The sequence below is a fragment of the Dipodomys merriami genome, unplaced genomic scaffold (genome assembly GCF_024711535.1).
Source record: "Dipodomys merriami isolate MVZ:Mamm:240054 unplaced genomic scaffold, mDipMer1.0.p SCAF_1, whole genome shotgun sequence".
NCBI lineage: Eukaryota > Metazoa > Chordata > Mammalia > Rodentia > Heteromyidae > Dipodomys > Dipodomys merriami.
Genome location: NW_027202270.1, coordinates 130,562,005 through 130,586,335, shown reverse-complemented (window position 1 = coordinate 130,586,335; position 24,331 = coordinate 130,562,005). Strand labels below are relative to the sequence as shown.

Sequence of the window (24,331 nt, the reverse complement as noted above, 5' to 3'; positions counted from 1 at the left end):
GGGCGGGGAGGGGAGGGGCTGCCCCCTGTGGGGTACTCACTTATTCTGGAACTGGTTGGGAGCTATCCAGCAGTGCTATGGCAGGTCACTGTTTCTGTGCACTGCAGGTCTCTGGTTGCCACCCTGTTCCACATTTGATTGCAATGATTGTGGGCTGGGCTGTGTGGTGGTGGTGGCTCGGTCTGTGTTTCACACCATCTCTGCCTCTGTTTATGCTGTCCAGGTTGGCGCTGCGGGCGTTTTTTTGGGCTAGCCTCCTGTGTACCGCTGTGGTTCTGGGGGTGGAGGGGCGGGCGGCTTTTGGAATGGCACGGGGTTGCTCTGCCAGTGAGGGGTCGAGGAGGGGTCTTTCTGCAGGTTCTGTGCTCTGAGGATTCTTGTCTCTGTTGGAGCTTTCTGGGTCAGGACCGGCATCTTGGGAGTCTTCTGTACTGGCATTCTGTGGATGGACCCTTGTAGTTCTGGGTCTCCTCCCCTTCCCCTCCCCCTGCGGATTTGGGGCTGGGTGGCTTTGGTGGGATGGTGGGGGCCGCTCCATTGGTGAGGGGTGGGGGAAGGGTCTTTGTGCTTTCTGTTCTGAACTTTTTTCCCTTTTTTTTCACCTTCCCCTCCCCCCCCATTCTGGGTGTTTGCCTTTTTGCTGTTGTCGGTCTCTTGGGGAAACTGAGTCTTGGAACTTGAACTCTCTAATTGATTGGAGAGAGCTGTGGTATTTCTCTACTGTTCTGTCACCATGTTGGCCCCCTTAACTTTTCATTTTGAGAAAAAAATCTGTACTGTTTTCAGTCTTTTCAGTGTTTTGAGAAAACTTTTTTTTCTTTTTACTTCCTGTATAAATCTTCACCTTTTAGTGTTTTAGAGGTCTGTATTAAGTATTCATAATCTTTTTGCTTTTTTTTTCTTGACTCCTTGTAGCAATAATCACTATAGCCAGTTGAGTATTAATTGCTATTTTATCTTTTTCATTTGAAGATGCTATTGACATTTTTCTAACACTGACAATGTCAAGTTTATTTCATTTGCCTACTTTATTGTAAACTGTCATTTTTACTTAGTTTGAAATGCAGTGAATTAGGATAGGTCTTTATTTTAACAATATTTGGGTTTGAACTTAGAGTCTTAGACTAGCTATAGAGGTGTGCACTTTACCCCTTGAGTCACTTGAGTCACATCATTCCTTTTTGTGTTGGTTACTTCTTGAGATAGAGTCTCACTTTATGCCTGGAGTTTTACGTTCCTTTATGTTGGCCTAGATTTTAGAACTTTTGTTAGCACTTCTCTGGGTTGCTGGGATGACAGGTATGCCAACCATTGGTTGAAATGGAGTTTTAACTTGAGCCATGATACTTCAATCTCTGTCGGATAGCTGGGATTAGAGGTTTGAGTCACTGTGCTCGACTTACTTTATATTGACACTTCTATATTTGAAAATGTCGTTGGTAATGTGGTATGTAATGTGTGTGGAAAAATAGGCATTATTTTTTGTCAGTCGTGGAGCTTAAACTCTGGGTCTGGGTGCTGTCCCTCAGCTCAAGGCGATCACTCTACCACTTGAGCCACAACGACACTTTGGTTTTCTGATGGTTTTTTGGAGATAAGAGTCTCACAGAGTTTCCTGCCCAGGCTGGCTTTGACGCGATCCTCAGATCAAAATTTCTTGAGTAGCTAGGATTACAGGTGTGAGCCATTGATGGCGGCTTCCTTAGATATTAAGATTTAAATAGATAATCTTGTTTTAGTCATTCTAATATAGTACGTCTCAATTTCTTGTACGAAAAGGATGATGTTGAGCCAAAAGATCTTCATGAATTATAGTACTATACTAACATTGCACATGGAAACCAGTATCACACAGAATTTTTGCAAATTCTCTTAAGTGGTATATGTGTTTACATTTATCAGGCAGTGTGTGCACGTGTGTGTGCACGCAGTCAAGGGTGGCCATTTTGCCCAGAATACATTATCATTTGAGCATTTTTCCCATAGTTCCAGATCTCTAACTGAAATTGTATTTATAAATTGAGCGTTCTTTTTTTTTTTTTTTTTTTTTTTTAAAGGTTGTGGGGCTTGAACTAAGGGACTGGGTGCCTAAGTTCTTTTGGGCAAGATTAGCACTTTACTGCTTTGAGCCACATCACCACTTCTGGTTTTCTGGTGGTTAACTGGAGATAAATGTCTCAGGGACTTTTCTGCCTGGGCTCGGTTGAATTGCAATCCTCAGACCTCCTTAGTTGCTAGGATTACAAGTGTGAGCCTCTAGTGCCTGGCTGAGCATCATTTTTAAGTACTTAAATTATCTGACAAATCTTTCCCAAGTACTTAATTCTTCTAGATCTAGTAGTTATGAATTTTAAAAAATTTGAAATATAATTGTTCAGCTCAAAATCATAAATCTAAACCAATGATTTAGTTAAATTTTAAATTGGAACTGGTATCTTAAGTTTTTAGATATTAAGTAAATTAAATCAGCAGCCAAGGAAAGAGAGAGCACCACAAGGTATTCGGACAGGCTGCCTCCAGTCAAGTTGGAAGCCTACTCAGCCAGGGGGGAAAAGGAGTGGAACCACTCACAGCCACAACTTATCAAGGCCAGGGGCAGAGATGCTGTTCTGATCTCAGGATGGGGGTGCAGAGAGGTGACTGCCTCCAGGCATGCCAATTACCTAGGTGAGGCAGGCACTTAGCCAAGAGGAGGGAGGGGTCTGAGCTGCCTTAGGGTGGACCTTACATTTAATATGCAGGGCTTCTTTATTCCAATATGTGAAAAATCAAATCTGTCTCCGTATGTATACACTCAATGAAAGTATTAATCTGAGGGATTGATTCACTTTTTCCCTAAATCTAATTTATACTCCCAACTAACTTAAAGAAAACTTACTGTCTGTGTTCTGAACTGCTAGCTCTTCAAGACCTTTTCAGTTTTTGTAGTTTAAGGTTTCCTTTTGCAAGTTAATTTGGTGATCATTTCAAATGGCTTAGGCTGTATTTTAGGAAAACAAGTGACATATGGAGCTACATCTGGGATGATTTTCATCATGAAAGTGGGGGTCACTTGAGCTTTGTATTCTTTTCTGAAAGTGGCCCTGAGACCCTATCTTCCGAGTAGGGTGGTCTTTGAGCCTGCTACTCTGGTATTCCGTGTTACTTCATCTTCAGATATGATGATGATGGGTCTGCAGTCATATTGCCTGACTTACTGTGATTAATTTATATATTGCTTGATTCTGGGTAATTTTTTTTCTTTTTTGTTTTTGCCAGTATGGGGAATTCAGGGCCTAAGCACTGTCCTTTTTTTTTTTTTTTAAAAACTAAAGACTGGCTCTCTACCATTTGAGGCACAGTTCCACTTCTGGCTTTTTAGCAGTTAGCCGGAGATAAGAGTTTAAAGACTTTGTTGCCTGTTTTGGCTTTGAACCATGATCCTCAGATCTCAGCCTGCAACTTAGCTAGGATTACAGCTATGAGCCACTTGTGCCTGGTTGTTTTGAATTCATGGTGTGTTCTTTTTCTTTTCGTGTGTGTGTGTGTGTGTGTGTGTGTGTGTGTGTGTGTGTGTGTGTGTGTGTGTGTGTTTTAATTGGCAGGCTATAATTATTATTATTATTATTTTTTGGGTCCGGTCGTGGGGCCTGAACTCTGGGCCTGGGCGCTGTCCCTCAGCTCTTCAGCTCAAGGCTAGCGCTCTACCACTTGAGCCACAGTGCCACTTCCGGCTTTTTTCTTTTTGCTTATGTGGTGCTGAGGAATCGAACCCAGGGCCTCGAGCATGCAAGGCAAGCGCTCTACCACTGAGCCACCTTCCCAGCCCCTATAATTATTTTTTTAAATTATCTTTAGTAGATGTACAGAGGAGGTACAGATTAACAAAGCATGTCATTGTCGGCCCCCTTCACCATTCTCACCCCTTTTTGACCCATCCCTTCCCTTTTCTTAATTTTGTGGTATGTAGTGAATTCTTTTTTTTTTTTTTTTTGGGTCCGGTCGTGGGGCCTGAACTCTGGGCCACAGCGCCCCTTCGGCTTTTTTTTTTTCTTTTTGCTTATGTGGTGCTGGGGAATTGAACTCAGGGCCTCAGGCATGCAAGGCAAGTGCTCTACCACTGAGCCACCTTCCCAGCCCTGCAGTGAATTCTTGACTGACTGCATTCTCTCTCCTTCATCCCCCCCTCCCCCCCACCTCTTGTAAGTACCCATTTCCTGATGCTGATTTTGTTGGACTTTGACCTGTCTTTAGAATGTGCCCATAAGTCTATAAGTAATCATGTTAGGCAGTATGCAAGTGTTTAAAAATGAATTAACTGAAGTGTGCTAAATTTTATGGAGAATTCAAATAGTATAATTTTTTAGTAATACTGTTTGTAACCAAGAAATACCAATAGTTTTAGAGGCTTGATTCCCTTTACATTTAATTGTTTTGGGTCAGGACTACAGAGATGATCACTATAATGTTGCTATATCAGTTTACTGAGAACTAAAGTATGTGAATCAAACCAAAATATCAAGCTACTTATTCGTTGTAATAACAAGTTTTAAAAGGTGAGGACAGATGTTGCATGAAGAAAAGTATTCAGAAACTGAAATGACTAGAGGCTTGTCCTAGTATGCAGATACTCAGAGCAGTGGGTTATGTAATTCAGATGGGTTACAGCGATCAACTGATTGAACTCCTGTGACAATACTGTTTGGTGCTGTTCCTTAGAACCTGATGGATCTTCAGGGCAGAACTTAAGCAACAATAATACTTGTTTTCTGTAGTCCACTGTTATCTGGGAATTATGCCACCATGTTTGCTGACTTTCTTCACATTTTGCTCATTCTCCACCATGTAAACTCTTAACTTTTCTGTCATGACCCAGTGAGACGGGGAGCAACACAAAAATGGAGACAGGGCCATGCGACTGAGGTTTGGGAGACCAGGGGACCTGTAGCCTTCCGATTTTAACAGATTCCAAAGTTCCATTAACCAAAGTTTTTGTCTTGTGCAAGGAAGTAAGATACAAACTTCAACAATATTTTGTATACAAATATTTATACTAGAGGTATGCAACCTTTTCTCTTCTTTTTTCTCCTTTCCTTTCCTTTCCCTTCCTTTCCCTTCCTTTCCTTTCCTGTCCTGTCCTGTCCTTTTCTTTCCTGTCCTCTCCTCTCCTCTCCTCTCCTCTCCTCTCCTCCCCTCCCCTCCCCTCCCCTCCCCTCCCCTCCCCTCCCCTCCCCTCCCCTCCCCTCCCCTCCCCTCCCCTCCCCTCCTCTTCTTTTGTCTTGTGAGTCGTGGGGCTTATATTCTGGGCCTGGGCACTGTCCCTGAGCTCTTCAGTTCAAGGCTCAACCATTTGAGCCACAATGCCACTTCCAGTTTTCTGGTGGTTAATTGGAGATTAGAGTCTCATGGACTTTCCTGCCTGGGCTGGCTTTGAACCACAATCCTCAGACCTCAGCCTTTTTAGTAGGTAGGATCTTAGGCGTGAGCCACCTGTTCCCGGTCAAAGTGACCTTCTTATTCTGGGAAGGAGAGCTAAACAGTAAACAGTGTACAATTTGTGTAAAACTAAGTCTACCCTTAGGCTCCCACACAGTTCTGGGTGGAATCTGAGTTCCTGTTAAGCCAGGACTGATTGACCTTTCCAGGAAAACTCTCAGCATTTGGAGAGTGTGTTGGGAGAAGACGTTCCAAACTCCCAATCATTTTGGGGTCTCAACAGCTTGGATTTTTCAGGCTCTCATACTTTTTAATGTAGGAATCTTATAACTATCTCCAAACATAGCTGGGAAGGCTATAATTTTTGAGTTTCATAAACATTTAAGTATTTTAAAATAAGACTATCACCTGTGTTGTATTTGCTTTTATAGTTATTGTTTTAAGACCATTCTAAGTTTTAATGTCCACTTTTCTGGAGCACACTGTTTGTATCCTAAGTAAAAGTTGGGATGGAGACTATAAATAATGTAATACCTTAGCTCTTTGACATTGACTGCATATCAGCAAAATAATTTTTAACTATCTGAGCCACAGTAAGCCAAAAGAAACAAATGAAATGAAAGTATTAGAAATATTAACCTAAATTTTTTCTCAACAAATAGTCTACATAACCATTTGGGGTATTTTATATTTTTTTTCATATTGAGTCTTTGAAAATTCAGTAAGTGTAGTATTACTTTGTTCTCATTGCATATTAAGCTATATCTCAGATGTTCAATAACCACATAGCCAGTGGCTTTTATATTGGGTGTTGAAGTCTTAACCTTTGCAATTTCCCACTAGTAGCATAATTGCCTTTTTATGTAACCGTGTTTTAGATTCACATTTCTAGTTGAATAAAACACATTCTTAATGTTTTGTTTTTATTTTCTTTCTCTTAAAGGCCCTTCCTTCTTCCATGATTATAGTAGCAGTTTATTGTCCTGTGGTAGCTGCTGTTTTCATTGTTCTGAAGATGGTCAACTATCGACTACACAGAGCTCTTGATGCTGGAGAAGTTGTAGATAGGCGTGCAAATGAGTTCACTGATCAGCGAGCCAAAGCTGAACAAGGCAACTGTTCTATAAGAAGAAAAGACAGTAATGGACCAAGGTAAGGAAACCTGTTTACTCTCTAGTATATGGTGTGTCTATGATAAGGTACTTACTGTACTGTGATTATTACTTTTATATGGTTTTTAAGGCAATATCAAGTTTTTACCACTGTAGATATGATGACAGAGTTAATACTAGAGCAAGACTAACTGGTATGTTTGAGAAATAAGTATCTTTAGTCTCATTACTAAACTAAGCTACGTGGTTACTAATACCCAAGACCAAAAGCCAAGGAAATACAGCCTAAAGAATAATGAAACGGGGCGGGGGGGGTGTGGGGGGGGGAAGGAGGGGAGGATGGGAAGGGGAAACAAAGGAGGAGGCTACAATGCTTGATAAGAAATGTACTCATTATCTTGCCGTGTAATTGTAACCCCTCTGTACAGTATTTTCACAATAAAAAATAAATAAAAAGAAAAAAAAAGAATAATGAAACATGTTATCTAAGTCTCAGCACTTAAGAAATAGCCAGGGATTGGTGGCTCAGGCCTTTAATCTTAGCTGGTTCATATCTGTAATCCTAACTACTTGGACGGTTGAGCTCTGAAAATCACAGTTCGAAGCCAGCTGGGGCAGAAAAGTCCGTGAAATTCTTATCTCCAATTGACCACCAAAAGCTGGAAGTGGAGTGGTGGCTCAAGTGGTAGAATACTAGCCTTGAGCATAAAAGTTTAGGGACAGAGCCCAGGCCCAGAGTTCAAGTCCCTGAACCCACAACACACGTACACACTCACATACACTTACACACACACACACGTACACACACACACATACACATATACACAAATATATAAATATACAAGTAGAGAAGCCAAGGAAAGATCTGTAATCTAAGTACTTGGAGGCTGAAGTGGCATGATCTTGAATTTGAAGCTGGTCTGGGCTATGTAAAGAGACCCTGTCCTCCAAAAAAAACTTATATGAATAAAATATATATGTATATTAAACTGTGATATTTGATTTGACATAATCTGCATTTTCAGTATTATAAATCTATTTTATATTTAAATTTTTGTTGTAGTTAAGTAGTTATACAAAGGGGCTTCAGGAGCTGGGAAGGTGGCTCAGTGGTAGAGCGCTTGCCTTGCATGCACAAAGCCCTGGGTTCGATTCCTCAGCACCACATAAGCAAAAAGCAAAAAAGCCAGAAGTGGCGCTGTGGCTCAGGTGGTAGAGTGCTAGCCTTGAGCTGAAGAGCTGAGGGATAGTGCCCAGGCCCAGAGTTCAGGCCCCATGACCGGACCTCCCAAAAAAAAAAAAAACATAGGGGCTTCAATTCACATTAATTTATGAGTTCAATTTATATTCTTTTAAAAAAATTATCTTAAGGAATTACCATTCAACATTTCAGCTTAAAAGTATAGTACATATTGATTGTTACCACCCCTTTCTTTCATCATTGTCCTTCATCCCTCCCATCCTTCCCCTTCTCTCAGTGTATATTCTTAATCTTGGAAAACTGTCCTCAAACTTTATGAGGCTAACTTTTTAGAATTTGTGACTGAGTAGAAGTCATCTCCTGGAAACTCAGCTGAAGTATTCACATGTAGCTTAGTCACATTGTAATATATTTCCTTGGATTCACCAACTTTGTCTTTTCAACAGAGGGATCTATTTTATTTAGAGACAGAAGTTTCTTGTGACCTTACAGAAATAATAGCTATAAATAATATAAGTCTCAAATTTTATGTGAACATTTGACATCTATTTAAACTCATTCAGTCTTCAAAACAATTCTGCAGGGTAGGTGCTTTCAGCCTTCCTGATTTACAGTTGTGGAAACCAAGGTGAGAAAGGTTTAGCAATCCCCAAGGCTCAGGCTCTAGAGTCCATGCTTTGAAACCACTGTGTCATGATTCTACTCAGTATGATATCAGTGACTTAAGGTGTTCATAACATAATGAAAAATAGATGTCCTCTGTTTAGGTATGTAATTATTCCTGTGCATTCTCTAGTGCATTGAAAACCTTTGTTTATCCTTTTCAATTATATTTGTTCTCAAGTGGCACCAGTGGCTCATACCTGTAATCTTACCTACTCAGGAGGCTGAGATCTGAGGTTCCCAGTTCAGACCCAGCTTAGGCAGGAAACTCCTTGATACCTTATCACTAGTTAACCACCAAAAAATCAGAATTGGACCTGTGGCTTAAGTGGTAGAATGCTAACCTTGAGCACAAAAACTCAGGGACAGCTCATAGGTCCCGAGTTCAAGCCCCAGGACCAGCACACAAACATTATGTTCCTGCTCATCTGTTATGTGATTACCTTGTTTGTTCATTAAGCAAGTATTTTACTCTTGTAATATTAATTATCTTAATTATCTGTTTACATTTACAAGCTTTTTAAGTTTAAGGACTTCACTTTTCTTTTTTCTTTTTTTTTTTTTTTGTTTTGTTTTTGGGTCTGGTCATGGGGCTTGGGCGCTGTCTCTCAGCTCTTCAGCTCAAGGCTAGCGCTCTACCACTTGAGCCACAGCATCACTTCCAGCTTTTTTCTTTTTGCTTATGTGGTGCTGAGGAATCGATCCCAGGGCCTCATGCATGCAAGGCAAGCGCTCTACCACTGAGCCACTTTACCAGCCCTTCACTTTTCTTTTAAATGACTATATTTCCCAGATTCAAATAGTTTTGCCATTTAATTGCTATGATGAGCAGTTTGATTACCCTGAGTATATAATATTTAGACAAAATTGTAATAGATGCCTCAATGTTTAATGTTTCTGTTTTTAGATTACTAGCAAATTGGAAGTATTTTTCTTATTGCCATTTATATAATTTTCTTATTTAATATTTATTATATTATTTTATTATTTATCATATGTTATTCTGTGACTTATATTTTTCCCATTGGTAGTAATTTTGCTGTTGATTTAGAGAAAACATTTATTGTAGAATGTTAATTCTTTATATTCAGTATCAACCACTTCCTATGCCACTATTTTTTAATGTGGTCTGTTCTGTATTTGGTGTATGTGTGCATGTGTGCATGTGTGCTTGTGCACGTGAGCACATTTGGGCCTTGAATTCAGGGCTTTGTGTTCTCACTCAGCTTTCTTGCTCATGACTGATGCTGTTACTTGAACATTTCTAGCCTGGCATTTTTCTGGTTACTTGGAGATGGAATCACATGGATTTTTCTGCACTAGCTGGCTTCAGACCATAATCCTCCAGATTATGCCTACAGATCTCAGCCTGCTGAGTAGCTAGGATTACTGGCGTGAGCCACTGGCTCCCAGCTTCTGTCTGTCTTTGATGTCAATTTTTGTAAGAGTTTTACATGTGGGGGCTGGGAAGTTGGCTCAGTGGTGAGTGCTTGCCTCACATGCATGAGGCCCTGGGTTCAATTCTTCAGCACCACATTAGCAGAAAAAAGCCGGAAGTGGCATTGTAGCTCAAGTGGTAGGGCACCACCTTTGAGCTGAAGGGCTGAGGGACAGCACCTAGGCCCAAAATTCAGCACCCACAGCCGACAAAAAAAAAAAGGATTTTTACATGTAATATATTGTGCTTCTGGTATCTGCTAAGAATTGTTTTCATGGCAGCCTATTGACACCAAAGTTTACTTCAGATATGTAGTGGTAAAGTATTTACTCGTTGATAGACTCCTGTATACTCTCAACCATCCATCTATAGATTACTTACAATATGGAATACAGTGTAATGCTGTGTAAGTAGTAGTTTGTACTATATTGTTTAGGAGTAATGATAAGAAAACTATGTATGTTAGTACAGATCTTTTTGTTTTGTTTTGTTTTTTTGATCCATGTTTGATTGAACCTACAGGTACAGGACCTGAAGTTGTTTTTTGATTTATTAATGGCAAAACTGTAATGTAGTCCTACCATTACTTTATTAGTTATATACATTACAGATATAACCTAGTTAGTTTGTGACTTGTCATTTTGCTATTCCTAGGGTTTCTTATGATTAGCCTACATTGTTAAATTTAATAAAAATTTTCATCTTAAATAGAATTACTGTGTTTTAGGAAATTATTTCTTACATAAAAATTGGGGAAAAAACCCTTCTATATTGTCTTCAAGATTTCATGTTTCTTTATTAGATTTCAGTATTATCAGAAATTATTTTATTTTTTATTTATTTATTTATTTTTTTTGTCGGTCGTGGGGCTTGAACTCTGGGCCTGGGCGCTGTCCCTCAGCTCTTCAGATCAAAGTGAGCGCTCTACCACTTGAGCTACAGCGCCACTTCCAGAAATTATTTTAGTTGGTAGTGTCATGTATGAACTCAGACTTCATTTTTCTTTATAAACAACTACTTGTTTTCTTCAGTAATCTACACTGTTCTCTTTGCCATTAACTAAGTTTTCATATACAGTAGTATGTGGGCTCTTTTCTGTGTTTGGCAGATCTGGTGTCTGTTCCTGTTTCCTTATCACACTGTTTTAATTGTTCTAGCTTTATAGCATGGCTGACAGTGGCTTGTGGGGCAAACCTTCTCTATTGTTTTTTGAGGGGCACAACTTTTCTCATTTTGGCCTTTTTTTTTTTTTTTTTTGTCGGCCGTGGGGCTTGAACTCTGGGCCTGGGCGCTGTCCCTCAGCTCTTCAGCTCAAGGCGAGCGCTCTACCACTTGAGCTACAGCGCCACTTCCGGTTTTCTGGTGGTTTATTGGAGATAGGAGTCTCACGGTCTCCCCTGCCCGGGCTGGCTTTGAACCGCGATCCTCAGATCTTAGCCTCCTGAGTAGCTAGGATTACAGGCGTGAGCCACCAGCGCCCAGCTTCATTTTGGCTTTTTGTTTTTTGATATAAACTTTAAAATTTACAAGGAAAGGTCTTTAAAAATTTAATATTATTATTACAATTTCTTTGAAAACATAGATCCCTCTGCTGAATGTTTATATCATTTCAATATTAAATCACTCCAATTACTTTGAATTTCAGATTTTCAGCAAATATTTATTATTTTTTAAGATAATTTACTAAATTATTTTTATAATTTTTCTTCTATTTGAAAATACTTTAAAATTACATTTTGTTTATTTCTCTCTTACATATAGTTTACTTCATAGCCAACAATTTTTATTAAACTGATACTTGGTTTAGAGGTTATTTCTTGATTTTCTGCAAATGACAGTTTTATTTCTTCCATTCTCATCCTTATTCATCTTGTTTAATTTTTTTCCTTTGGCTATGACTAACACCAGGTTAAGTTGAAAAAGCATGTTGTATATCCTTTTCTTTTTTATAATCTTAAAAAAAGTGTTTTAAAGTTTCACACTTAAGGTAAGAACTTTGCTGTAGGTTTTTGTTATTGATATCTCCTCTTCCTCACCCTACTACTTGTGAATCTTACAATCTATTCTGAGGAAAGAAATGAACAGGAAAATGCATAAAATCATTATGCTTAGTACAAGTAACAATCAGTCAGTTGCAAGAATGAATGAATATAGTAGGATTGCTTGAGCCTTATGGTTTTCATTGATTTTTCTTGCATGGTACATCAGTTAAAAATGCTTGAATTTTTATCATAGACAAAGTCCAAATGATTCAATGTTTACTGTACATTTTTAAAGCTTCTGGAGAAGTTAGGGCACTGAATTTAAGGATTTAAATGCAAATATTTTGGAGATAGATCACACTTGTAATAACACTTGTAATATTATAAACTAAGGATCCATTTTGACCACATGATGTTAAATTTCCTGAGGGGGATTTATTCTGTTTAAGGACTTTGTTTTTATTTATCCATATTTTTTTCTGAGCATTACACTCTAAATTAGATTTATAGACTTTGCAACATGACGACTCAGTAAAGTTTCTGAACATAACTTGAACATGAGTAGCAAATAACCAGTTAGTTTATGAAATCTCCACTGTAATTTAGATTAGACCCCTCTGCTTTTCGGCCTTTCCCTGTACCTGGCTTTTTTCTTTTTAACAGATGGGGAAGTTAAGGCATAGAGGTAGAGATTCCCTGAATTTGGTGTATTGCTTACTGCAGTAGACCACATTGCTTCTGTGAGAATTATAAACTGCTATACTTTCCAGGTATGTGCTGAAATCTCCATTGCTAAAAATCTGGACATCTTGCTAATAACAAAAAAGAATCCTTAAAAAGCCATTCACATGCTTAGCTATATTTAGGCCACCTCAGGTTGGCTGATAGGTCACAAGGTTACATGTAATATAAGTATATTACATGTAAAAATCTTACAAAAATTGACATCAAAGACAGATACAAGCTGAGAGCCAGGGGCTCACATTAGTAATCCTAGCTACTCAGGAGGCTGAGATCTGGAGGATTATGGTCTAAAGCCAGGTAGGGCAGAAAACTCTGTGTGACCTTGTGACCAAATCCTTGTGAAGAGAAGAGCAAAGTATGGAAATTTTATTAGAGAATTCTTAAAATAGTAGCACTGTCTCCCTTTTCCTTGGTCTTTTTTTTGTTTCTTAATACCACTTTCTGTCCACTTGATGTTGGCCACTGGCCAGTATTAGATATAGATCATTGTTTTTCCCCTAGGGATGATTTTTGCCTCTCTGGACATTTGGCAGTGGAGGGAGATAGTTTCAAGTGGGGGATGCTGCTAGTGCTTAGAGAGGTAAAGACTAGGGATTCTGCTAGCTATCCTAACATACACAGGGCAGTCCTTTACATCTTGAATTATGTGGCCCCAGGGTGTCAGTAGGGCCAAGGTTAAGAAACTCTGTTCTAGATATTGATGTTTACTTTTTTCAGTTTTGAACTAGACAGAGAAGTATGTAAAAAAGTAGACAAGTCTTGCCTATGACTACTAGATAAATAAAATGCAGTCCATTCATATAGTAGAATATAATTTAGCCTTTAAAAGGAATCAAGTATTGTGCAGTACAATGTGAAGGATCCTTGAAAACATGGTAAGGGAAAGGAGTCAGTCACTAAAGATTATATAGAATATAATTCTGTTGCTATGAAACATACAGAGTGAGTGGTTGGCTACTTCTGGGAGGGTGGATAGGGTGAAGGAACAATGGCTAAAAGAGGTTTTGGGTTTTTTTTTTTTTTTTTTTTTTTGGTCATGAGGGTTGAACTCTGGGCCTGGGTGCTTTCCCTTAGCTCTCTGGCTCAAGTGGTAGAGCGGTAGCTTTGAACTCAAGAGCCACTTTGGTTTTCTGGCGGTTTATTGGAGATAAGTGTCTCACGGATTTTGCTGCCTGGGCTGGCTTTGAACTGCTATCCTTAGATCTCAGCCTCCTGAGTAGCTAGAATTACAGGCATGAGTCACCGGCACCCGACTAAAAGAGTTTTTGAGGCAGTAAAAATGTTCTAAATTATAATAATGCTTTCCCAACTATGAATATGCTAAAAATACTGAATTATAATTGTAAGATTTCTGAATGATATGTCAATAAAATTGATACACATACAAATAAGACAAGATGAAGACTCTTGATCCTTTCTGTGATGTTACATATTTAATTCTTTCATAATTGTTTTGCCCTCTATCCTTTTGTTCCTGTAGTCTGGCTAAGAGGATGCATTCGAGCAGCAATCACAGTAACAATGCTGGTTATTTATCATCTGTAACTCGGTGTGGTGATAGTGATTTAAACTGTTATTTGGCCAAGTCATAAAAAATATTCTCAAGATAGCCTATATAGCTTGTATGAGTTAACACTGAAGAGTTAAACTAGCATTTGCCATTTACATTTGGGCATTTGTGCATTGAATTGACCATTAAATTTTAACTAATTTTTAAAGTGTGTGTGTGTGTGTGTGTGTGTGTGTGTGTGTGTGTGTGTGTGTGTGTGTGTGTGTGTGTTGTGTGTTGTGTGTTGTGTGTTGTGTTTTCTGGTCCTGGAATTTGAACTCTGGGGTCTAGGCGCTGTTCCTGAGCCTCTTTGTGCTCAAGGCTAGCGCTCTACCACTTTAGCCAGAGCTGCACTTTAGGCTTTTTGGAGTAGTTTATTGGAAATAAGAATCTCATGGACTTTCCTGATGAGGCTGGATTTGAACTGCAATCCTCAGATCTTAGTCTCCTGAGTAGTTAGGATTACAGGTGTGTGCCATCAGCGCCCAGCTGCTTTCTTTTTATAAATAAAAATATTTGGGGGGGGGGGAGGGGAATGATGTGGGGCGGGGGGGGGGGGAGGATGGGAAGGGATGGGAAGGGGAAACAAAGGAGGAGGCTACAATGCTTGATAAGAAATGTACTCATTATCTTGCCCATGTAATTGTAACCTCTCTGTACAGTATTTTCACAATAAAAAAAGAAAATACTAAAAAAATAAAAAAATAAAAAAATGCAAGTTAGAAAGCTAGTTTTCTTCATTCAGCATTAGTTAGCTAATAGTCAATGGCTTAGAATTTGAAACTCATTAATCAAGCAACTTTGGGATATTACAGTTATAAGATTTTTCAAATAATAAAAGTATAATTTAAACTTCTGTAGTGATAAATACTTTGATAAAAGATATGCTTAAAAATTACCTTTTTTTGGTTTCTGTCCCTGAGGCTTGAAGTCAGGGCCTGGACGCTGTCCCTGACCCTCTTTCTGCTCAAGGCTAGCTAGCGCTACATCACTTGAGCCACAGCCCCAGTTCTGGCTTTTTCTGAGTAGTTTATTGGAGATAAGAGTCTCATGGACTTTTCTGCCTGGGTTGGCTTCAAACATGATTCTCAAAAGATCTCCTCCTTCTGAGTATCTAGGATTACAGGTGTGAGCCACTGGTACTCACCTAATTATCTTTGCTTATAACTTTTGCTTATAGCAAGATACTCCACCAATAGAAGCTTAATGACTCACATTATTCAGAAGTCTGCATATGAGAGATATCTCTAGGTATGTCAGGATGCAGAGGTTTAAACAATCATCTCATGGCACTGCTTTCTTTCTTTTATCAAAGTCCTCTTCTGTTAGCTTTTTGTACAGGCTCTTATGGTTGTAAGAAGGCTGTAGCAGCTCTAGGCTTTAAGTCTGCATAGAGATTCCTAACCCAATAGCTTAAGTTTGGGGTTTGTGCTTATTTTAGAATTAATCTCAGTGACCAAAAAGTTGGCTCTAATGACTTTGGTCAGGAGATACAACTCCTAAGCCTAAGGGCATAGAGTTAGCATTACTCAGAACCTGTAGCAACAGTTTGGGATGAGCAGGTTGGTTTATAAGAATTTTGATAGCTTTATTTTGGTTAATAAGGAGGAATATTAGATGATGAGTGGCAAGACAGTTTATGTCTTTATAATATCCAGCCTATGTACTAAAACTTCTATCCTGTATTTACAAAATGGGGTACTTTATATGCCTGGTAAAATGAATAAATACATTTGGGTAAATAGGATTATAAGTTTTTTTTTGTTTTTTGGTTTTTTTTGTTGTTGTTGGTCCTGGGGCTTGAACTCTGGGCCTGAGTGCTGTCCCTCAGCTCTTCAGCTCAAGGCGCTCTACCACTTGAGCTACCACTTGAGCTATGGCGCCACTTCTGGTTTTTTCTGGTGGTTTATTGGAGATAAGAGTTTCATGGACTTTCCTGCCCAGGCTGGCTTTGAACCACGATCCTCAGATCTCAGCCTCCTGAGTAGCTAGGATTATAGGTGTGGGCCACCGGCATCCGGCCTAGGATTATAAGGTTTTTAAAAATTTGTGCCAATCCTGAAACTTGAATTTAGGGCCTGAGCACTGTCTCTGAGCTTTTGTGCTCAAGGCTTGTACTCTTGTACTCTACCACTTGAACCACAGCTCTACTTCCAGCTTGTTGGTTGTTATATGGAGACAAAAGTCACTCAGACTTTACTGCCTGGACTGGGCTTGAACTGTGTTCCTCAGATGTCAGCCTTCTGAGTAGCTAGGATTTCAGATGTGAGCCTACTGGTACCTGGCAGGATTATAAATTGTTTTAAGAGTTATGTTTCCAAGGAAACATATTACATAATATTTTCTAATATTTTGAAATTTGGTGAGATTTATTGTTTCTCTTTTCCCAATTCTGGGTTTCCACTGTTTCTAAGTATTCAAGATGGGCTTTACTAGCTCTTTAAACCTAGTATTTAATGCCTATTGTTGCATAGCATCATTTTACTTTTTTAGGTTTCACCTACTAAGCAAACACTAATTCTTAGATTTCCAGTTCTGTACAACAGTTAGTATCCCAATTGAGTTTTGAGCTAAAAGTGTACCATTTAGAGAAATACAAATAAACTTCCCTAGATGTTGTGTTAAAAAACATTAAAGCCACTCAGCAGCAGAAAAAAAAAATGGCACGCACAAATGGTGTAACCAGGATGACTGTTCTTCTGTACTTCATCATTGTGTCATGCAGCTTAGTCATAGACTTATCTCATAGAGACATCACTTAATGTGATATCTGATTACTTTCTATGTTTATAGTTGGCCAATTTCACTTTGCTCTAGGCAAAGGGCAAAATTTATTTGCAAGAGTAGTTTTACGACCCAAGTAATGATATTTTTATAATGCTATAGTTATAGTTAAGGCTACTTTCTGATATTAGATTGGGTATAGACAGTTTGTAAGAGCATGTGATGTGGTTATTAAACAGTTCCAACTTTTAAACATGTAAATGAAGAATTATCATTCTTTGCTTCCCTACTTTTAAAAGTCAGAACATTTAGTTTTACTTAAAATACTGAAAATAGTTGGTGTCAGAATAACTTAAAATAATGGATGTCAGAATAATGATAACTATTCTATCTTTTTTAACTTTATTTTTTCACCCAGTGATCCTGGTGGAGGGATTGAAATGTCTGAATTTATTCGAGAGGCCACCCCTCCAGTTGGTTGCAGTTCCAGAAATTCTTATGCTGGTCTTGATCCAAGCAACCAGGTAGGAACCTTGCAGTTTTATTTTGTCTTTTTCTTTTTCCCTTGAGGTAACATGAGTTAATTCTCAGGTCTATAACAATCAGCTCATGTTTTATTTTTTTATTTTTGCAGTTTTGGGGTTTGACTCAGGGCTCTGGCTTGCTAGGCTGGCACTGAACCACTTAACTTCTGCTTCTAGCCCTGCTTTTTCGTTTATTATTTTGGAAATGGTGTCTGGGGAACTTTTCTTCCTGTGTTAGCCTTTAACGTTGATTCTCCAGATCTCAGACTCCTAGGATTATGTCATGACTCACTGAGTGATGTTTATTTTTCTGATGATCATTTAAAAAATTTATATTATCTTTATTAATATTTTTATTTTAACTGACTTTTCATGTTAATAAGTTCATGTTTACATGTACTTATATAAGTAACTATTTAGAACCTACATATAGTTGTGATGAATCAACATAGTTGGGTTGAATGCCTTAGAAATTTAGTTTCTAGCTTGCTCTATTTGCCTTCATGTTATCTATATTAGAATGGTACAGATATCTATGAGAGTTTAAAAGCCTGGCAAAAAAATCCACATGAACCAATTGAGGAAATGTTATGGTAAAGAAAGAGGTAGAGTGTAGATCTTCTTTTAATGATTTTTATTGTTTTTCTGCTATATAATGTTTACACTTTGCTGAGAGTAATTTACAGATTTTGCTCTCATTGTGTCTAACCTTGGCTCTTCCACTAAAGTTCTCTCACTTGTCCAAATGGCTATTTCAGCTTGTCTTCTTAACAGACATCTTTACTAGTTAAAGTAAAGGAAACCTTGGGAGATTTTTGTGTAGCTGTGAAATTCAGTGATCATTATGCGGGAGAAATTGCTGATTTCTGTCCTGGTCTAGTCTAGACCTTGTTTCTGGGATTTCTTCACTCTAGCATTCCTGTTTTTATATACATAACTTTGTGGATTGAAAGTATACTTCCTGTTTCTTCCTTTCTGATCCAGTGGAAGATTTAGTTCTTATACTCTGGCTTAACTGTAACTAAGCTTGAAACTTCCCCCTATTCTTCAAATTTTCAAAGATATTATAGTCTACCTGTGGTAAAGACCTATGGTTGACACATTCTCTGGCAGATGGGGCCCTTATTATTTATCTCAGTTCTTTGTTTTTGGTAGTATATGGTAGTTTATAAGCCTCTACAGAAGTAGATTTTCCTGTTTCTCCTGTGTAATATATTGCCTTGTGCAAAGTGACCTTCATTAATGACTGCTGATTATCTATGTAATTAAACTTTAGAGGTGGAATTGGACTTGGTCCTTTTCTTAACAAAAAAGTAGCAGACCTAAGTTTCCTGGATTTATGTCATAGTATTAAACTATTCTATATGTTGCTCTGTATTACATAAGGCCAACATTATTTAAAATGACATATTTTATAAATCAGAAGTATCTTATTTTGTGTTATCTCTTGATAGAGGATTAATATTTATTTAAATTGTAATTTCATGATTCACAATTCAAGTAAGTGAATAGTAGTGACTGGTTTCAGTTGTGATTTGAGTATAGAACAGAACAAATAGGGCCTTAAATTTGTATCCTTTCCATCATAAGCTGATAGAATGGGAGATATTAGTGTGTTAAAAATAAAAAGTGAAGGGCCAGGTAGCGGTGGCTCACGCTTGTAATCCTAGCTACTCAGGAGGCTGAGATCTGAGGATTGTGGTTCAAAGCCAGCCTGGGGAGCAAAGTCCGTGAAACTCTTTTCTCCAATAAACCACCAGAAAACCGGAAGTGAAGAAACAAATATTATCAAAAAGTATTACGTTGGACACATTAATTATATTGAAACTACTTCTTCTTCTTCTTCTTTTTTTTTTTTTGTCGGTTGTGGAGCTTGAACTTGGCTTGAGTGCTGTCCCTCAGCTCTTCAGCTCAAGGAGAGCGCTCTACCACTTGAGCTACAGCGCCACTTCCAGTTTTCTGGTAGTTTATTGGAGATAGGAGTCTCACAGTCTTTCCTATCAGGGCTGGCTTTGAACCGTGATCCTCAGATCTAAGCCTCCTGAGTAGCTAGGATTACAGGTGTGAGCCACTGGCGCCCGACACATTGAAACTTTTTAGATTTTACAATCCTTGTTTGAAAAAATGTTACCAGTATCCTCTATCCTGTGGGGGTGTTTGTTGTTGTTTTTTAAAAAACCTTGTGCTTTTCTCAGTTTCTTGTAATAGAATATGAAATCATTTAATCCTTAAATACAGCTACATGTTTTATATTCCTGGCCTTTTTGTTAACAAATGTAGAAAATGTCAGATTACGCTAGGAAGATATCCTTCATTTTTCCAGTGATATTTTGGAGAGTCATGCCTTAAAAAATTATTTTTTTTTGTAGAAGGTAGGGTAGAAGAGCATAGTTGTGGTCAGTTCTAGGCACTGTTTCTTTTTTTTTTTTTTTTTTTTTTTTCTTTTTTTTTCTTTTTTTTTTTAATTGTATTTTATTTTATTTGAGAACATACTGTACAGAGGGGCTACAATTACATGGGCAGGATAATGCATACATTTCTTACCAAGCATTGCAGCCTCCTCCTTTGTTTACCCTTCACTTCCCTTCCCCGCCTCCCCCCTCCCCCCACCCTAGGCACTGTTTCTATTGGAACTGACCCCGCTTGTTTTAGTGAAAGTCTTCTCTCCTCTTGCATATATTTAAAACATATGCACATGCACTAAATACATAGCATACTAAGTAAATTTCCTTTATAAAATAGTAACTCTTAAGCTGGGTGCCGGTGGCTCACACCTGTAATTCCAGCTACTCAGGAGGCTGAGATCTGAGGATCACAGTTCAAAGTCAGCCTGGGCAGGAAAAGTCCATGAGACTCTTATCCCCAATTAACCATCAGAAAACCAGAAGTGGCACTGTGGCTCAAGTGGTAGAGCGCTCACCTTAAGCTGAAGAGCTGAGGGACAGCGCCCAGGCCCACAGTTCAAGCCCCATGGCCCCCCCCCCAAAAAAAAATAGTAACTCTTTTTTTTATTATGAAAATACCATACAGAGGGGTTACAATTACATGGGCAAGGTAATGAGTACATTTCTTATCAAGCATTGTTGCCTCTTCCTTTGTTTCCCCTTCCCATCTCTCCCCCAACCCCCCAGTCTGGCCAAAGTTGTCTCTCTCTTTTTTTTTGGGGGGGGGTCCAGTCGTGGGGCTTGAACTCTGGGGGCCTGGGCACTGTACCTCAGCTCTTCAGCTCAAGGTTAGAGCTCTACCACTTGAGCCACAGCGCCACTTCTGGCTTTTTTCTTTTTGCTTATGTGGTGCTGAGGAATCGAACCCAGGGCCTCAGGCATGCAAGGCAAGCACTCTACCACTGAGCCACCTTCCCAGCTCCTGAAGCCCCTTTGGTCTGAAGTAGAGACTGGTGTTACCCTCAAAAGACTATGAATTGTGGTATAAGCAATCAAAGTTATAAATGTGATATATATTACCAAGGAATTAAGAACAAAATTTTGCCATTAGAATGGTACAGAAGAAGAACTGATAGAGCACTTCATGTATAGGGCTTTGAGTTTAATCCTTAGTACTGCCTTCTTGCCCTACCTCCTCCCCCCCCCAAAAAAAAGAGCAAATATTTATTCAGTTTTAAGAAGGGTGTATATAAAATGTTTTTGTTTACTTGTTTATATTTATTTATTTATTTATTTATTTTTGGGTCCGGTCGTGGGGCATGAACTCTGGGCCTGGGCGCTGTCCCTCAGCTCTTCAGCTCAAGGCTAGCGCTCTACCACTTGAGCCACAGCACCACTTCCGGCTTTTTTCATTTTGCTTATGTGGTGCTGAGGAATGGAACCCAGGGCCTCAGGCATGCAAGGCAAGTGCTCTACCACTGAGCCACCTTCCCAGCCCCACTTGTTTGTTTTTAAATGTATGTCTGGGAAATTATGTGTCCACAATCTCAATAGAGAAACTTGCCTAGCAGAGTAGCAGAAATGACCTTCCTTCCTTCCTTCCTTCTTTCCTTCTTTCCTTCCTGCAATAAAAATATTTCTTTGCTTTTTTCATTCATGCATTCATTTTTGAGATAGGATCTTGCTAGGTAGCCTCAGCTATGAAATTTTAGGAAAGTATATCATCTTGAATGTAAGCACTAAAAGCTCAGCATTGAACTTGATTTTCTAATTATAACTTGTGGGTTTTGTTTTTTTTTGCATATATTTTTTATTGTAAAGATACTGTACAGAGGGGTTACGTTTTATGAATAAGTACATGAATGAGTACATTTCCTATCAAGCATTGTTACCTCCCTCTTTGTTTGTCCCTTACCATTCCTTCCCTCCCCACCTCCTTTACGCCTCCCTCTTTGCCCCCCAGATTGTAAAGTTTGTTTTTCAACTTAGTGTCTTGTACATCTTATTGTTACAGTGGGTCAGCTTGTGTCCTTATTTAAGCATTTTGTTATTTCCCTTCCCGTCCCCAAATTAGAAAAATGTATATACAAGATACAGCGCACCGGAATCAAATACAGTGAAAACAGGGATTATATCATAGGGAAAGAACATACAAAAGAAACAGAAAAATCACGTAGCACATTATAAATACACTAAAAACAACAGTAAGAAAGATAAAACCACTTGTGTCCCTATCTTGGGGTTCATTTCACTTAGCATCATCTTCATCTTATATGGTCATCTGTACATAGCTTTTGACCTTTTCTGCTTGACCTAGACATATACTAATTATTGCAAATAAAGGATTTTTTTTTTTTTTTTGATACCAGTCCTTGGGCTTGAACTCAAGGCATGTGAAATGTCTTTTGGCCTTTTCACTCAGAGCTAATACACTACCATTTGAATCACAGGTCTACTTCTGACTTTTTGATGGTTAATTGGAGATAAAGAGTCTCACAGATTTTTCTGTTTGTGTTGGCTTTGAATCACAATCTTCAGATCTCAGCCTCTTGAGTAGTTAGGATTACAGGTGTGAGCCACCTGCATTCAGCTATTTATTTATTTATTTATTTATTTATTTATTTACTTTTTGTTCTAACCATCTATAGAGAAGTAATTCCTATCCTGGAACTAAGGAATTATTAGTGCATATTATTAATATGCTAACAGTTCGACAGACATATTGCCTCTGTTACATTTTTGTATATTGTCCCCTGTAACTTCTTCATCCTGAGCAGTTATAAGTTTATTACAGATAGAAAGTCTTATATGAACATTTCTGATGCAATATAGAAATGACAAGAACTATGTCTACAGATACAAGTTTCTTGAAATTGAAGGTTTATCGCCCTGAAAGCTCAATGAATTTTGAACATTCAGAGGAGTTCCAGAAGCTTAGCACATCTATATAACTTAGCACGTGCCACAGCAAATAGGTTGTATGCCTGTGATATTACCGATGAAAGTGATTTTTATTAGTAAAAATTTAGTGATAGGCTACTGATAGGATTTTAGATAATATAACAATTGTGTTTGAGGGCTGGGAAGATGGCTCAGTGGTAGAGTTCTTGCCTTGCATGCATGAGGCCCTGGGTTCCATTCCTCAGCACCACATAAGCAGAAAAAAAAAGCCGGAAGTAGCGCTGTGGCTCAAGTGATAGAGCGCTAGCCTTGAGCTGAAGAGCTGAGGGACAGCGCCCAGGCCAGAGTTCAGGCCCACAACTGGACCCCCCCCCAAAAAAAAAAACAAAACAAAAAACAACAATTGTGTTTGATAGACTTGCTACTCTGTATTGTTAATGGCATATAGCTAATCTTTTAATCCGTTTTCTTTTTCACACCTATTTTCAGATTGGATCTGGTTCCTCTCGTCTTGGGACAGCAGCCACTATTAAAGGTACACATGATCTAATTTGAGCATTGCTTTTGACTTTCATTACTTTTTTTGTTGATAAGTATAACTGGTGTACATTCAAATGTAATAAAACAATTATTCCTGAATTAATAGGTGAAATTACTATTTTTTAAAGGTTGCTTAATTTTAATTGTGTTATGCTTTTATCATCCAAATCTCTCAAGTATTTGACCGGTTATATTTCACACCTTTTAAGTTTTGATCTATAAGAAAATTTTCTTGCATGAAGGAAAATACTTTTTATAAGTTTAGGTAAGAGTCATGGAAAATTAATTTGATGAGAAAAATTTAAATCTAAACATAAATGAGACACTAAAAGTAGGGTGAGTCTTTTTTCTTTTGTTCTTTACATGTGTTTTAGATTAAATTCATACTACATTTGCTTTATAACCTTTTAGTTTGTTTTTCCAAAGAAGTAAAATTCTGTTATTTCAAGTTGTTATCATGTCATTTTTATTTCTTTTTAAAATGTACTTTTTATTATTTTATTTTTATTTTATTTATTTTTTGGGGGGAGTCTGGTCATGGGGCCTGAACTCTGGGCCTGGGCGCTGTCCCTCAGCTCTTCAGCCCAAGGCTAGCACTCTACCACTTGAGCCACAGCGCCACTTCCAGCTTTTTTCTTTTTGCTTATGTGGTGCTGAGGAATGGAACCCAGGGCCTCAGACATGCAAGGCAAGCGCTCTACCACTGAGCCACCTTCCCAGCCCTTAAAATGTACTTTTTTTAAAAACGAGTTTGAACTCTGGGCTCACAGTTGCTTGGTTTGCTTCATTGGCTGGTGTGATACCACTTGAACCACTCGTTCAGTCCTAAAATCTACTTTTTTCTATGCTAGTCATAGGGCTTGAACTCGGGGCCTAGGCTCTGTCCCTGAGCTCAAGGTTGGTCTGCTATCACTTAAGCCACATTGCCACTTCTGGCTTTTTCTGAGTAGTTTATTAGAGATAAGAGTCTCACTGACTTTCCTGCCCTGGCTGGCTTTGAGGAATTGAACCTCCATCCTCAGATCTCAGCCTCCTGAGTAGCTAGGATTACAGCTATGAGCTATGTAAAGAAAGAGCTTATTAGTTGGCATGATGAAGCTTTCCATACTACTGGTATGTAATTTTGGTGTATAATGAGACTAGTTATCTGCTCT

The 24,331-nt window shown here is 38.5% G+C and overlaps 1 protein-coding gene across 5 annotated transcripts in view; it reads left to right on the top strand.

The window, feature by feature from the left end:
• The window catches only part of Pcnx1 (pecanex 1), a 159,643-nt gene that overhangs the window by 32,596 nt on the left and 102,716 nt on the right, over nt 1-24,331 (top strand). For 4 of the 5 annotated variants that reach the window (XM_070030966.1, XM_070030962.1, XM_070030959.1 and 1 more), the window contains exons 2-4: nt 6,359-6,567; nt 17,247-17,352; nt 23,127-23,172. In XM_070030966.1, coding sequence (XP_069887067.1) covers nt 6,359-6,567; nt 17,247-17,352; nt 23,127-23,172 — 361 coding nt within the window. Of the gene's footprint in view, nt 1-6,358; nt 6,568-12,488; nt 12,582-17,246; nt 17,353-23,126; nt 23,173-24,331 lie in introns of those variants that run through there. The other variant, XM_070030970.1, reaches the window with a different exon arrangement.